Source organism: Bubalus bubalis, chromosome 2, assembly GCF_019923935.1.
Source record: "Bubalus bubalis isolate 160015118507 breed Murrah chromosome 2, NDDB_SH_1, whole genome shotgun sequence".
In the NCBI taxonomy this organism is placed as follows: domain Eukaryota; kingdom Metazoa; phylum Chordata; class Mammalia; order Artiodactyla; family Bovidae; genus Bubalus; species Bubalus bubalis.
The window spans coordinates 39,114,794-39,128,333 of NC_059158.1; the positions used below are offsets into that span (position 1 = coordinate 39,114,794).

The window sequence follows — 13,540 nt, forward strand, 5'->3', positions numbered from 1 at the left end:
AAATCTTCCCACCCTCTCCCTCTCCCACAGAGTCCATAAGACTGTTCTATACACCAGTGTCTCTTTTGCTGTCTCGTACACAGGGTTACTGTTACCATCTTTCTAAATTCCATATATATGCGTTAGTATACTGTATTGGTGTTTTTCTTTCTGGTTTACTTCACTCTGTATAATAGGCTCCAGTTTCATCCACCTCATTAGAACTGATTCAAATGTATTCTTTTTAATGGCTGAGTAATACTCCATTGTGTATATGTACCACTGCTTTCTTATCCATTCATCTGCAGATGGACATCTAGGTTGCTTCCATGTCCTGGCTATTATAAACAGTGCTGCGATGAACATTGGGGTACACGTGTCTCTTTCCCTTCTGGTTTCCTCAGTGTGTATGCCCAGCAGTGGGATTGCTGGGTCATAAGGCAGTTCTATTTCCAGTTTTTTAAGGAATCTCCACACTGTTCTCCATAGTGGCTGTACTAGTTTGCATTCCCACCAACAGTGGAAGAGGGTTCCCTTTTCTCCACACCCTCTCCAGCATTTATTACTTGTAGACTTTTGGATCGCAGCCATTCTGACTGGTGTGAAATGGTATCTCATAGTGGTTTTGATTTGCATTTCTCTGATAATGAGTGATGTTGAGCATCTTTTCGTGTGTTTGTTAGCCATCTGTATGTCTTCTTTGGAGAAATGTCTATTTAGTTCTTTGGCCCATTTTTTGATTGGGTCATTTATTTTTCTGGAGTTGAGCTGTAGGAGTTGCTTGCATATTCTCGAGATTAGTTGTTTGTCAGTTGCTTCATTTGCTATTCTCTTCTCCCATTCTGAAGGCTGTCTTTTCACCTTGCTAATAGTTTCCTTTGATGTGCAGAAGCTTTTAAGGTTAATTAGGTCCCATTTGTTTATTTTTGCTTTTATTTCCAATATTCTTGGAGGTGGGTCATAGAGGATCCTGCTGTGATGTATGTCAGAGAGTGTTTTGCCTATGTTCTCCTCTAGGAGTTTTATCGTTTCTGGTCTTATGTTTAGATCTTTAATCCATTTTGAATTTATTTTTGTGTATGGTGTTAGAAAGTGTTCTAGTTTCATTCTTTTACAAGTGGTTGACCAGATTTCCCAGCACCACTTGTTAAAGAGATTGTCTTTAATCCATTGTATATTCTTGCCTCCTTTGTCAAAGATAAGGTGTCCATATGTGCGTGGATTTATCTCTGAGCTTTCTATTTTGTTCCATTGATCTATATTTCTGTCTTTGTGCCAGTACCATACTGTCTTGATAACTGTGGCTTTGTAGTAGAGCCTGAAGTCAGGTAGGTTGATTCCTCCAGTTCCATTCTTCTTTCTCAAGATCGCTTTGGCTATTCGAGGTTTTTTGTATTTCCATACAAATTGTGAAATTATTTGTTCTAGCTCTGTGAAGAATGCTGTTGGTAGCTTGATAGGGATTGCATTGAATCTATAGATTGCTTTGGGTAGTATACTCATTTTCACTATATTGATTCTTCCAATCCATGAACATGGTATATTTCTCCATCTGTTAGTGTCCTCTTTGATTTCTTTCACCAGTGTTTTATAGTTTTCTATATATAGGTCTTTAGTTTCTTTAGGTAGATATATTCCTAAGTATTTTATTCTTTCCATTGCAATGGTGAATGGAATTGTTTCCTTAATTTCTCTTTCTGTTTTCTCATTATTAGTGTATAGGAATGCAAGGGATTTCTGTGTGTTGATTCTATATTCTGCAACTTTACTATAGTCATTGATTAGTTCTAGTAATTTTCTGGTGGAGTCTTTAGGGTTTTCTATGTAGAGGATCATGTCATCTGCAAACAGTGAGAGCTTTACTTCTTCTTTTCCAATTTGGATTCCTTTTATTTCTTTTTCTGCTCTGATTGCTGTGGCCAAGACTTCCAAAACTATGTTGAAAAGTAATGGTGAAAGTGGGCACCCTTGTCTTGTTCCTGACTTTAGAGGAAATGCTTTTAATTTTTCACCATTGAGGATAATGTTTGCTGTGGGTTTGTCATATATAGCTTTTATTATGTTGAGGTATGTTCCTTCTATTCCTGCTTTCTGGAGAGTTTTGATCATAAATGGATGTTGAATTTTGTCAAAGGCTTTCTCTGCATCTATTGAGATAATCATATGGTTTTTATTTTTCAATTTGTTAATGTGGTGTATTACATTGATTGATTTGTGGATATTGAAGAATTGAATCAGTTCTAATGAGGTGGATGAAACTGGAGCCTATTATACAGAGTGAAGTAAACCAGAAAGAAAAACACCAATACAGTATACTAACGCATATATATGGAATTTAGAAAGATGGTAACAATAACCCTGTGTACGAGACAGCAAAAGAAACACTGATATATAGAACAGTCTTATGGACTCTGTGGGAGAGGGAGAGGGTGGGAAGATTTGGGAGAATGGCATTGAAACATGTAAAATATCATGTATGAAACGAGTTGCCAGTCCAGGTTCGATGCACGATACTGGATGCTTGGGGCTGGTGCACTGGGACGACCCAGAGGAATGGTATGGGGAGGGAGGAGGGAGGAGGGTTCAGGATGGGGAACACATGTATACCTGTGGCGGATTCATTTCGATATTTGGCAAAACTAATATAATAAAATAAAATTTTTTAAAAAATGCAAAAAAAAAATAAATAAAAAAAAATAAAAATGATGAGCTTTTCAGAGTAGAATATAACTGACTTATTTATTTAATGGGTGATATTATTATTCAAATAAATACTGTGAACTTTAAAAAATAAGTTGTTGGACTATTTATCATTAATTTACATCAAACGACACTCCAATGTTCAGCTTCAGCTTCACTATTAGGCCAAAACATGCCATTTGAATGTGGCTTCAGTGTCAGCCTTAGGAAGGTTAAGTAGCTGAATGGCAACTGCAATACTGATTCTTTCAAGACACGTCTACAGTCAGCCCTTCATATTCATGGCTTCCAAGTCCTTGGATTCAATCAACTTCCATCAAAAGTATTGGGGGCAGGGGTGGGGGGAATTCCAGCAAGTTTCAAAAAGCAAAACTTGAATTTGTCTCACACTGGAAACTATTCACATAGCATTTACAACCATTTACATAGAATTATCATGTATTAGGTACTATAAATAATCGGGATTATTTTAGAGTATATGGGAGGATATGCACAGGTTATATGCAAACACTACCCACTGTATGCAATTGAGTTCTCCCAGGAGTCTTGGCACTAATCCTCCATGGATACTGAGGGACGGCTATATATATCAATGTTTTATTTGCATATACATGTATCAACTACTTAATATATTTAATAAGTTAATGACTACTGCAAATGATAGATTTTACCTGAAACATCATTGGCTCTGTGGCAGATGAAAAGTTTAGACTTTTAGATAACTGTACTTCTGGGTCATATTTTTTCAAATAGGCCTTAATCATTACAGTTTTTGCAGTTCCCTGCTCCCCTGTGAGTAAAACAGCCTGCAATAGTAGGATAATCATGTTAAAAGGTGTTATAAAATGTTTAGTTTTAAACATATTATGGTTCTAGTAGCCATTCTTTCATTCTATAAATTAACGGTAGGTTTTAGTTACTTTTAAGAATTAAACCTACATCAAAATAAATCCTAGTTGAATTAAAGACATAAATGTACAATGCATGCTGGAAGAAAATGTACTGGAAGAAAACGTGGGTGAGTGGTCATGTGACCAGGGGAGGGACTTTGCAGGCAGACATCCACTTTCCTTAGCAAGCTGAAAATCAGCAGAGTTCGAGCGTATTTTGGGAACCAGAGTTCATTTGCCGAACAGGTTTCTTTGAAATGACACCACCTCCAGCCCTTTGAACTTTACTTTTCCCACTTGTGGTTGTAAAAAGAGTTGTGTTTCTTACATGGTTTGCAATGATCTAAGAAACTGAGGAAACACAGGCTACTGGCCCCACATATCACAGGGATGACTTTAGTGAGTCCAGACTCGAATCTTTCCGCACATGGAAAGTGCTAAATTCCTTAACTTGAGATACCTGGGTTTTTGTTTGTTTGTTTGTTTTCATTAAAAAACATCATTTCATGATGTTCCGACTACCTGGTCTTTGGTTACAAAAATTTCTATGTGTCCTGACCTCCCCCCCAAACTCTGCCTCCTCAGAACACTATCTGAGATGCTGTGTCCTGGACTTGAAGTCTGAAGAATGTCCACCAAATAGGTACAGGGAGGGAGGTGGGAGGGGGGGTTCAGGATGGGGAACACGTGGTGGATTCATGTTGATGTATGGCAAAACCAATACAATATTGTAATTAGCCTCCAATTAAATAAATAAATTTAAATAAAAAAACATAACTCTCAGCTTTTAGATTGTGCATTTTTTTCAGTCAACAAAACTATCAAACTTACTTTATGCTGTTTTGCAATGGTGTCTATCAAAAAATTTGTTCTAACATTGTCAACATTTGGAACCAAAATTGATGAATATTCTGGAACACTGTCAGTTGGATAATAATACGGCTGAAGCTTCTTATTCCAATGCTCCCAATCACCTATGCAATAATTAAAATGGATCTTAATAAAACTGCATTCTTCAAAAGTTATCTCAGCATACAAAAATATAAGTGCTATAAACAATCAACAGAAATAAACATTTAAAACATCTTCATAAAATATGTTAACCTATATGCTAAGCTAATGTACGTGGCATCTGAGAATTTAAATTTGTTTTGCCTCTTTACAAAATCACCTTTAAATTATTATTTATCTAGAGAGCTCTGACCTAAAATGGAATTATAACCAATGATATGTTTAGTATCTAGTAGGAAAGCCACATTAACTAAAAGGATGGGAAAGACCAAAACAAGGATAATAGATTACCAGACTTAGGATGCTTACCATGAGAAATGGGAAAAAAATAAACCTAGCCCTAAAGCTAGGTTAACAGAATGCCCAGATCCCTGACTTATAGCTACTACCAATAGCTCTTCTAGAAGCTCAGACTGTAAGGAATCTGCCTGCAATGGAGGAGACCCGGTTCCATCCCTGGGTTGGGAAGATGCCCTGGAGAAGAAGGGCTACCCGCTCTAGAATTCTTGCCTGGAGGATCCAGAGAAGAAAAGTTGAAGTAGAACAGAGAAGCAGAGTTGTACATGCTGAGTGACTAACACAACAACAACATTATTGTTATAATAAGCATTATAAGTACATTCCATCAATTCTAAGAAAAGTATCTTATTTACATTTTAGCATCTCTGGAAAGCACCATTCAATCTATGGTGTCAGCATCACTGTTAGTCATGCAAACTTGGCCAGAGATGTTTATATTGTGGTCATTTAAATGGAACGACCCTCATTGTTGATTGCATTCTTGAATTTAACCGCCATTTTAAAGATCTTCCAAAAGAACCACGATTCAGAAATTTACCCAAAAAGTAACTGTGTACATAGAATGCATGGAAAGAGAGAGGAAGAGTACACATTTGATAGCAGCAAAGCAAATATTCATCATTGGAGGAACAGCCCTGATTTCAACTTTCCTTGCAAATTATGGAGTCCTATGGTATGTGTATGTTTAAGTTTTAAGGATTAAACATTAGTGGCTAAAGGGTTTTCCATAGAGGCTGCATCTTGTGCACCACTGTGTAGTTAGCAAAGTGGGCACACTGTTGGATGTGAGAGCTGCGCTTGTTCCACATTCTTGCTAGAATTTGGTATTATGAACCTTGCCATTTTCAGTTCAGTTCAGTTCAGTCACTCAGTCGTGTCCGACTCTTTGCGACCCCATGAATCACTGCATGCCAGGCCTCCCTGTCCATCACCAACTCCAGGAGTTTACCCAAACTCATGTCCATTGAGTCGGTGATGCCATCCAGCCATCTCATCCTCTGTCGTCCCCTTCTCCTCCTGCCCCCAATCCCTCCCAGCATCAGAGTCTTTTCCAATGAGTCAACTCTTCGCATCAGGTGGCCAAAGTATTGGAGTTTCAGCTTCAACATCAGTCTTTCCAATGAACACTCAGGACTGATCTCCTTTAGGATGGACTGGTTGGATCTCCTTGCAGTCCAAGGGACTCCCAACAGTCTTCTCCAACACCACAGTTCAAAAGCATCAGTTCTTTGGCACTCAGCTTTCTTTATAGTCCAACTCTCACATCCATGCATGACCACTGGAAAAACCACAGCCTTGACTAGACGGATCTTTGTTGGCAAAGTAATGTCTCTGCTTTTCAATATACTGTCTAGGTTGGTCATAACTTTCCTTTCAAGGAGTAAGCGTCTTTTAATTTCATGGCTGCAGTCACCATCTGCAGTGATTTTGGAGCCCAGAAAAAGTCAGCCACTGTTTCCACTGTTTCCCCATCTATTTGCCATAAAGTGATGGTACCAGATGCCATGATCTTAATTTTCTGAATGTTGAGCTTTAAGCCAACTTTTTCACTCTCCTCTTTCACTTTCATCAAGAGGCTCTTTGGTTCTTCTTCACTTTCTGCCATAAGGGTGGTGTCATCTGCCTATCTGAGGTTATTGATATTCCCATTTTAGGCATTAAATTAATTAGAATTTAGTCATTCTAGTGACTGTGAAGTGATACTCCATTGCAATTTTAATTTGCATTTCCCTGATGAGCAATCATGTTGAATATCTCTTCATATTCTCTTTTTCACCATTCATAAATCTTTGGTACAGCATCTATTTAAAGTTATTGCCCATTTAAAAAATTTAGATTGGCTGTCTACTTGTTATTATTGAATTGCAAGAGTTCTTTATGTATAAAGATATCTGGATAAAATTCTTTTATCAGATATATGTCTCTTAAAAATTTGTTTCCATTCTGTGGCCAAAATGGGTCATTTTATTTTCATAGTGACTTTTAAAGAGATGTTAACTTTAGTGAAATCATGACATAGTGTTACATCTTTGTTTTTTAAAAATTGATTTGGTTATTCTTTGCATTCCCATAAAAGTTTATAATTCATTTATAAATTTCAACCAAAAAAAAAACCTATTGAGATTTTTCATTGTGATTGCACTAAGTATATAGATCAGTTCAGGGAAAGTAACATCTTAAGAATACTGTATTTTCTGATTTGTAAACCAGATTTATCTTTCCATTTATTCAGGGCTTCTTTAATTTCTCTCAGCAGTTTTATAGTTTTCAGTATACAAATTTTTATACATATTTCATTAAATTTATCCTTATATATTTCATTTTTGGATGCCATTTTGAATTCTATATTAAAATTTCAGTTTCCAATTTGTTGTGAGCATACAGAAATACAAATTATTATTATATACTGTTCTTTCATTCCGTTACCTTGCTAAACTCATTATACTAGTTCTAACAACATTTTGGAGGGAGGTTATAATATCTGCAAGTAAAGAGAAATTTACTTGGTTTCTTCCAATTTGTAGGTATTTTATTTGTGTGTGTGTTTGTATTAATTTATTTACTGACTTTTTGCACTGGCTAAAACATCCGGTACAATGCTGAACAGAAGTGGTGAGAAAGGATATTCTTGTTTCTGAACCTGGGAAGTAGTCAGTCTTTCACCATTAAGTATTTGTACAGTTACTAAGTCACGTCTGATTCTGTGTGACTCCATGGACTGCAGCACACCATTCAGTATATTTAGCTTTTTTGAAGATATTCTTTATCATAATGATGAAGTTTCTAATTCTAGTATCCTGCGAGTTTCGTCATAGTTTTATCATAGAAAAATTGCTATCATCCTTCTACCATAGAAGAATGTTAAAATTTTGTCAAATGTACTTTCTGCATCTATTTAGATGACATATAAATTGCTTGGTTTTTTGTATATCAATATGGTGAATTACACTGACTGGTTTTTAAATGTTAATCCAATCTTCCACCCCTAGAATAAATGCCCAGCATCTATACTGTCAAATGTACTTTCATTAACATAGTTTCTAATAATCACTTCTTATTTTAACATGTTTAGGGTCTGTAGTAATGTTTCCTCTCTCAAGCTGGCTCATGGTAATCTACATCTTCTCTTTTTCCCCCCAGTCTCTTTCGTAAGAGATTGACCAATTTTACCGCTCTTTCCAAAGAACCATCTTTGGATTGGCTCTAGATTGTAAGAGAATTAACATCTAGATTTAAGGATTCATTTCATAATTAGCTTCTGAGATGGCTGGATGGCATCACTGACTCGATGGACGTGAGTCTGAGTGAACTCCGGGAGTTGGTGATGGACAGAGAGGCCTGGCGTGCTGTGATTCATGGAGTCGCGAAGAGTCGGACACGACTGAGCGACTGAACTGAACTGAAGCTGGGCCCTGACACCTATGGTGGGTTAGGGGGCTGCGGCATGGGACTTTGCCAAGTCTGCTACACATAAGTAGGGTCCCTATCTGCTTGCTTAATTCTCTGCTTATTCTGATGTTTCCAACAAAGAAGTTCTAATACTGCATTACCACACTTTGCATCATGAAGAGTCTGTGTTCTCTATATTTCTACCCTTCCTCTTCAAGCAATAGAAAAAGAAACTTATTTATGTTAGACTTCACTTAGATAACTGCAAAAGGTGAAGTCAAGAGCCTCTATAACCATTCCCAGCTCATATGCAAAATCCTAGTCTTGTTTCCATAGATGCACTTTAAAAATAGTATTAGCAATTATGTTATTCACAATTGGCTTAACATTTCCCATAGAAGATTTTATGGAGTTTATCTCTATTCCATTAAAAAAAATGTTATTTTGTTTCAGACGTAAGTCACTGTGCTTACCATAATCAGTAACATAAAACTCATACATGGTTTGAGTCAAGCCTTTAGGTATTTCTGGTAAATCTAGCTTGCTTTCATGACTTCGCATAAAAGCTTCAAGCTTGTCTCTGCTTTCTAATTCCAGAAGGGCTCCTAAACTCCACATTAGAGCAAACACAAATAATTTATGAAGATGTTCGACACACGAAATGCCACCTTCTTCTTTGGAGGGGATTAAGCCTTCCAGAAGATTGAGAGACTGAAAATATTTAAAATACAATAAAATTAAGTGTTATATTTAGATTTTAAAATAAACATTTAAATATAATAATAACTTTAAAAGAAGGAGAGAACGAGAGAAGAAAACAAATATATCCCCAGTTATGGCTTGATCAGTGTCCTACAGCCAGTGGCATTTAGAAGAAAAGTCATTCTGCTTTAGGCAGACTGCATGACTGCACAGAAAAGACACCAAACTGGGAATGTGGAGGTGTAGTTTCTTCCCCCAACTCATGCCACTAACATCTCTGAGTCTCAGTTTCCTAATCTGGGAAGCAAAAAGCCTAGACTAGATGTTTCCTTAGGTAGTTTCCAGTTCTAAAGTTTGGTTATTCCAAATTTTATAGATCAAAGATTTTATTTATTTTTAACATGTTGCAAGGCTCAGCACACTGTGGCCCCAGGGGCCAGCCACTTGCTTAGCAAATGAAGTGTTTCTGAAACACAGTCAGTCTCATCCATTGTGTCTGGCTGTTTCTGTATTGCAACAGTAGAGCTGAGGGGTTGGGATGGAAAGTTGTGCAAAGCCTAGAACATTGACTATTTGCCCCGTCAAGAAAGGTGTGTCAACTCCCACATGGCATCAGAAAAAAAAACAGTATCTATAGTAAGACATCCTTTGTCTTTCAAAATAAAATCATTTCAATGATTTGTGAGCTTCGTGAATTATTTCTAAGCCACCCAGCCTCCCTGACTGATGTCCCCCGTACTGACAGAGAATCAGAGCACTAGAATGGATAATAAGCGATCACCTATGGACTAGAATCAGGACAGCCTTTGAAAAATCTAAGGGATAGGGTAGGGAGGGAGATGGGAGGGAGGTTCAGGATGGAGGGGACACATGTACACCTATGGCCAATTCATATTGCTGTACGACAAAAACCACCATCAAATTGCAAAGTAATTATCCTCCAATTAAATAAATAAATCTTTTAAAAAACAAATATAAAAGAAACAGAAAAAAGAGAGAGAGAGAGAGAAAGAAATTCACGATTAGTTCTGTTTCTTCCAAAGACTTGAAAGGAAAACTGAGTAGAGGGGAAAAACATGAGGTTACAAACTACTTGGAGAGCCGCTTCGAGGCTTTCCCTATCTAATACACACACTAAATGTGCAAAGCCGAGACTTCCACCCAAATTTTCCTGTTTGCCACCAGCTCCTTGTTGTGCTTTCTGTAGAACTACCAGCTCTATTTATCTTGTCTGCTCTCATTTTTGGACACTCTTTCTGGGAAGGTTAGACTGAGCTTGAATGGTGGGAAAGATAGTTCATTCCACTTCCCCTGACAATACCACCCTGGGAGGTGAAACTCATGAAGAGATGGCAGTAAGTGAATCAAAAAGATCTTTAATAGGAATCCAAATTCTCAGACGCTTCAATGCCACATCACAGAAAGATTTTGATGGACTCTGTGAACCTTCCATTTCAGATACCTCTAAACTGCAACTGAGTATGTGTGTGGGAGGTGGCAGGAATTTCAAATCTTAAGTAATAAGTGTACAAAAAACATATCTTACTTGCACAATATAGTTGCACTCTAAGAGCTGCATTTTCGGATTGAGGTTCAGTTTCATAAATGTATATGCATCCTCAAATATTTTATCATACAGAGTTAGGAATACATTATTTTCCTGAGTAGTACGCTTCTTCAACCATGCCTACAGCAAAGAAACAGAATCTCTGTTTATAAGAGAGCAAGACATGGAGAAAGCGAGACATGTAAAGACACTAAACGCGCTTCTGTAGGTCTCCAGTCCCCACCTGCAGTATTGGTCTCCAGCTGAGGGCAGAGCTGCTGATGTACACCATGCCCATCCTAGAAACCGTGGCTGGAGAGGCGTTCTCGATATTGTGGACTTCAAACAAAAGCTTGCAGCTTGGGGCCATGGGGATGCGATCTCCGTTGGCCAGTGTGAGGGTTTTATTGTCATCCAACACGGAATTTAAGTTCTCAATCCAAATGGCATCCACAGGGCCATCTAAAACGAGGAAAATGTTTTCACCTGCCAAAAATAAGAACAGAAAATCACTTTTCACCTGTGGATGATCAAAAAGGAAAATTAAATACTGAGTTGCAGATAAACTGGCAGGAAAAAATAATGATCAGCAGAAAAGAGTTTGCGTGTACCTTTTTTAGCTTTTAATGTTTTTCTCCACAGAGTAGAAAAAATCCCGTCTGTCCAGTCATTGGTCGCTGTGTCCAGTCGGCCAAACATCTGAGGAGCGGTAATAGCTTTGGGATTCATTCTCATCTCCCTGTGAGGCCTTCCACACTCTGTCAGTGCCTTCATCAGGATTGTTATGACCATTGTCTTCCCAGACCCGCTGGGCCCAAGAGTCATCAAACCATGACGGACCAGAGACGTCTCATACAACTACACAATGAGATGATCAATCAAAAAATATAACTTAGGAGTCTCCTGCACACGTTCATAGAAGTCATGTGAAGAAATTTTAAAAGCTTTAAACAGGATCTTAAAAGCTTTAGATAGTAACTGGTTCAGTACTTAAAAATGGAATATGACCCCCCCAAAACTTTGTTTCATGGAAGGTGAGTAGCAAACTTTTAAAATGTTAAAAGTGAGAAAGTGATGACAATGTGGGACTTTAATTACATTTTGGGAGTAATCAATTCAGGATCTAGTTTTTCTGTCTCAAACTACTTGATATGACAAACTCCTTGTCATTTCAGTTTGCTGATAACATAGAAGTGGTTTTTCCACAAACAGGCTTTCTCTGTATCACATGTGGTGATACTGTCCCCTAGTGGTGGAAAGCAGCGATACACACCATCTCTGCCAAGACCCAAGTTAAACATCAGGCTTCTGGTTCCCCAGAGGCACAGCTGGACGTTGAGTTTCCTGTACAAGTGAGTGACCACCAGGGAAACTTTTAATGGAGTAAGGGAAGGACAGGAACGGGGACAGGTCAAGCATGGTGTGACTGAAGACAAAAATCCTGTAGAGGGGAGACTTAAGACTGGTCCTCGGGGCACCTTTATACCTCTCTGTTTCAACTGGAAGCAGGAGAACTTGACTTTTTGACTGCATCACCCATAAGTCTTTATCGAGTGTTCTGTTGGTTTTTTTAATTATTTATTTGGCTGTGCCAGCTCTTAGTTGCAGCATGCAGGATCAAGTTTCCTAATCAGGGATCAAACCCAGGCCCCCTGCATTGGGAATGCATAGTATTAACCACTAGACCACCAGGGAACTCCCCACATCACCCATATGTCCTTAACTAAGGAAGGGTTGTTTGGGGGTAGGGGAGAAAAAACTCCCATGCGCTGTCTGCACTTTGCACCTTCCAGAAAAAATGGCACTGACCCTCCTGCAGAGAGTGGTGTATTTGGGATTGGAATCACAGTTCTAGAAGTCAGGGAAGGAGTGCAAGGTTGAGGTAAGAGAGATTCAAGGAGACATACAAAGAACATGGACAGTGTCTGTTACAAAGTCCTCTCTACAGTTTTCTTAATGAAAACAAAAAGTCAAAGGTCTCATAGCTGATCAGAGTAAAATTTGAGTTACTTTCCTAAGTTTTAGATAGAAATGTATTAGCTCTGTAATCCATAGTTTAAAAGCAACAGAGGTACTGGCCATATTATATTCAACGGTAATGTGTTTGACATTAAGTAACAACACAATATTCTAGTCCCCCACCAACTGAGAGAAGATTTCAGTGCTCAGTATACTGTATGCATTGCTGTTCAGTGGCTAAGTCATGTCCGACTCTGCGCCCTCATGAACTGCAACACACCAGGCTTCTCTGTCTTTCACTATCTCCCTGAGTTTGCTCAAACTCATGTCCATTGAGTCAGTGATGCCATCCAACCATATCATCCTCTCTCACCCCCTTCTCCTCCTGCTCTCCATCTTTCTCAGCATCAGGGGCTTTTAAAATGAGTCAGCTCTTCCATCAGGTGGCCAAAGTATTGGAGCTTCACCATCAGTCCTTTCAGTGAATATTCAGGGTTGATTTCCTTCAGGATTGACTGGTTTGATCTCCTTGCTATCCAAGAGACTCTCAAGAGCCTTCTCTAGTACCATAGTTCAAAAGCATCAATTCTTCAGTGCTCAGTCTTCTTTATGGTCCGATTCTCACATCCTGTATGACTACTGGCAAAACCATAGCTTTGACTATACAGACCTTTTTCAGTAAAGTGATGTCTCTGCTTTTTAATATGCTGTCTAGGTTTGTCATTGCTTTTCTTCCAAGGAGCAAGCGTCTTTTCAAGTCACTGTCCACAGTGATTTTGGAGCCCAAGAAAATAAAATCTGTCACTGTTTCCACTTTTCCCCCATCTATTTGCCATGAAGTGATGGGACCAGATGTGATGATCTTAGTTTTCTGAATGTTGAGTTTTATGCCAGTTTTTTCACTCTCCACCTGCACCCTCATTAAGAGGCTCTTCAATTCCTCTTCACTTTCTACCATTAGACAGGTGTCATCTGCATATCTGAGGTTGTTAATATTTCTCCTGGCAATCTTGATTCCATCTTGTGCTTTATCCAGCCTGGCATTTTTCATGATGTACTCTGC

At 38.3% G+C, this 13,540-nt stretch overlaps 1 protein-coding gene across 1 annotated transcript in view; it reads right to left on the reverse strand.

Annotated features, from left to right (window-relative positions):
- DNAH8 (dynein axonemal heavy chain 8) overlaps positions 1 to 13,540 on the reverse strand; it is a 332,077-nt gene that overhangs the window by 158,693 nt on the left and 159,844 nt on the right. The window contains exons 49-54 of the mRNA XM_044930509.2: positions 11,130 to 11,376; positions 10,763 to 11,004; positions 10,519 to 10,659; positions 8,744 to 8,981; positions 4,401 to 4,543; positions 3,351 to 3,485 (exon numbers count right to left, since the gene is read on the reverse strand). Of these exons, the coding sequence (XP_044786444.2) occupies positions 3,351 to 3,485; positions 4,401 to 4,543; positions 8,744 to 8,981; positions 10,519 to 10,659; positions 10,763 to 11,004; positions 11,130 to 11,376 (1,146 nt within the window). The remainder of the gene's footprint in view (positions 1 to 3,350; positions 3,486 to 4,400; positions 4,544 to 8,743; positions 8,982 to 10,518; positions 10,660 to 10,762; positions 11,005 to 11,129; positions 11,377 to 13,540) is intronic.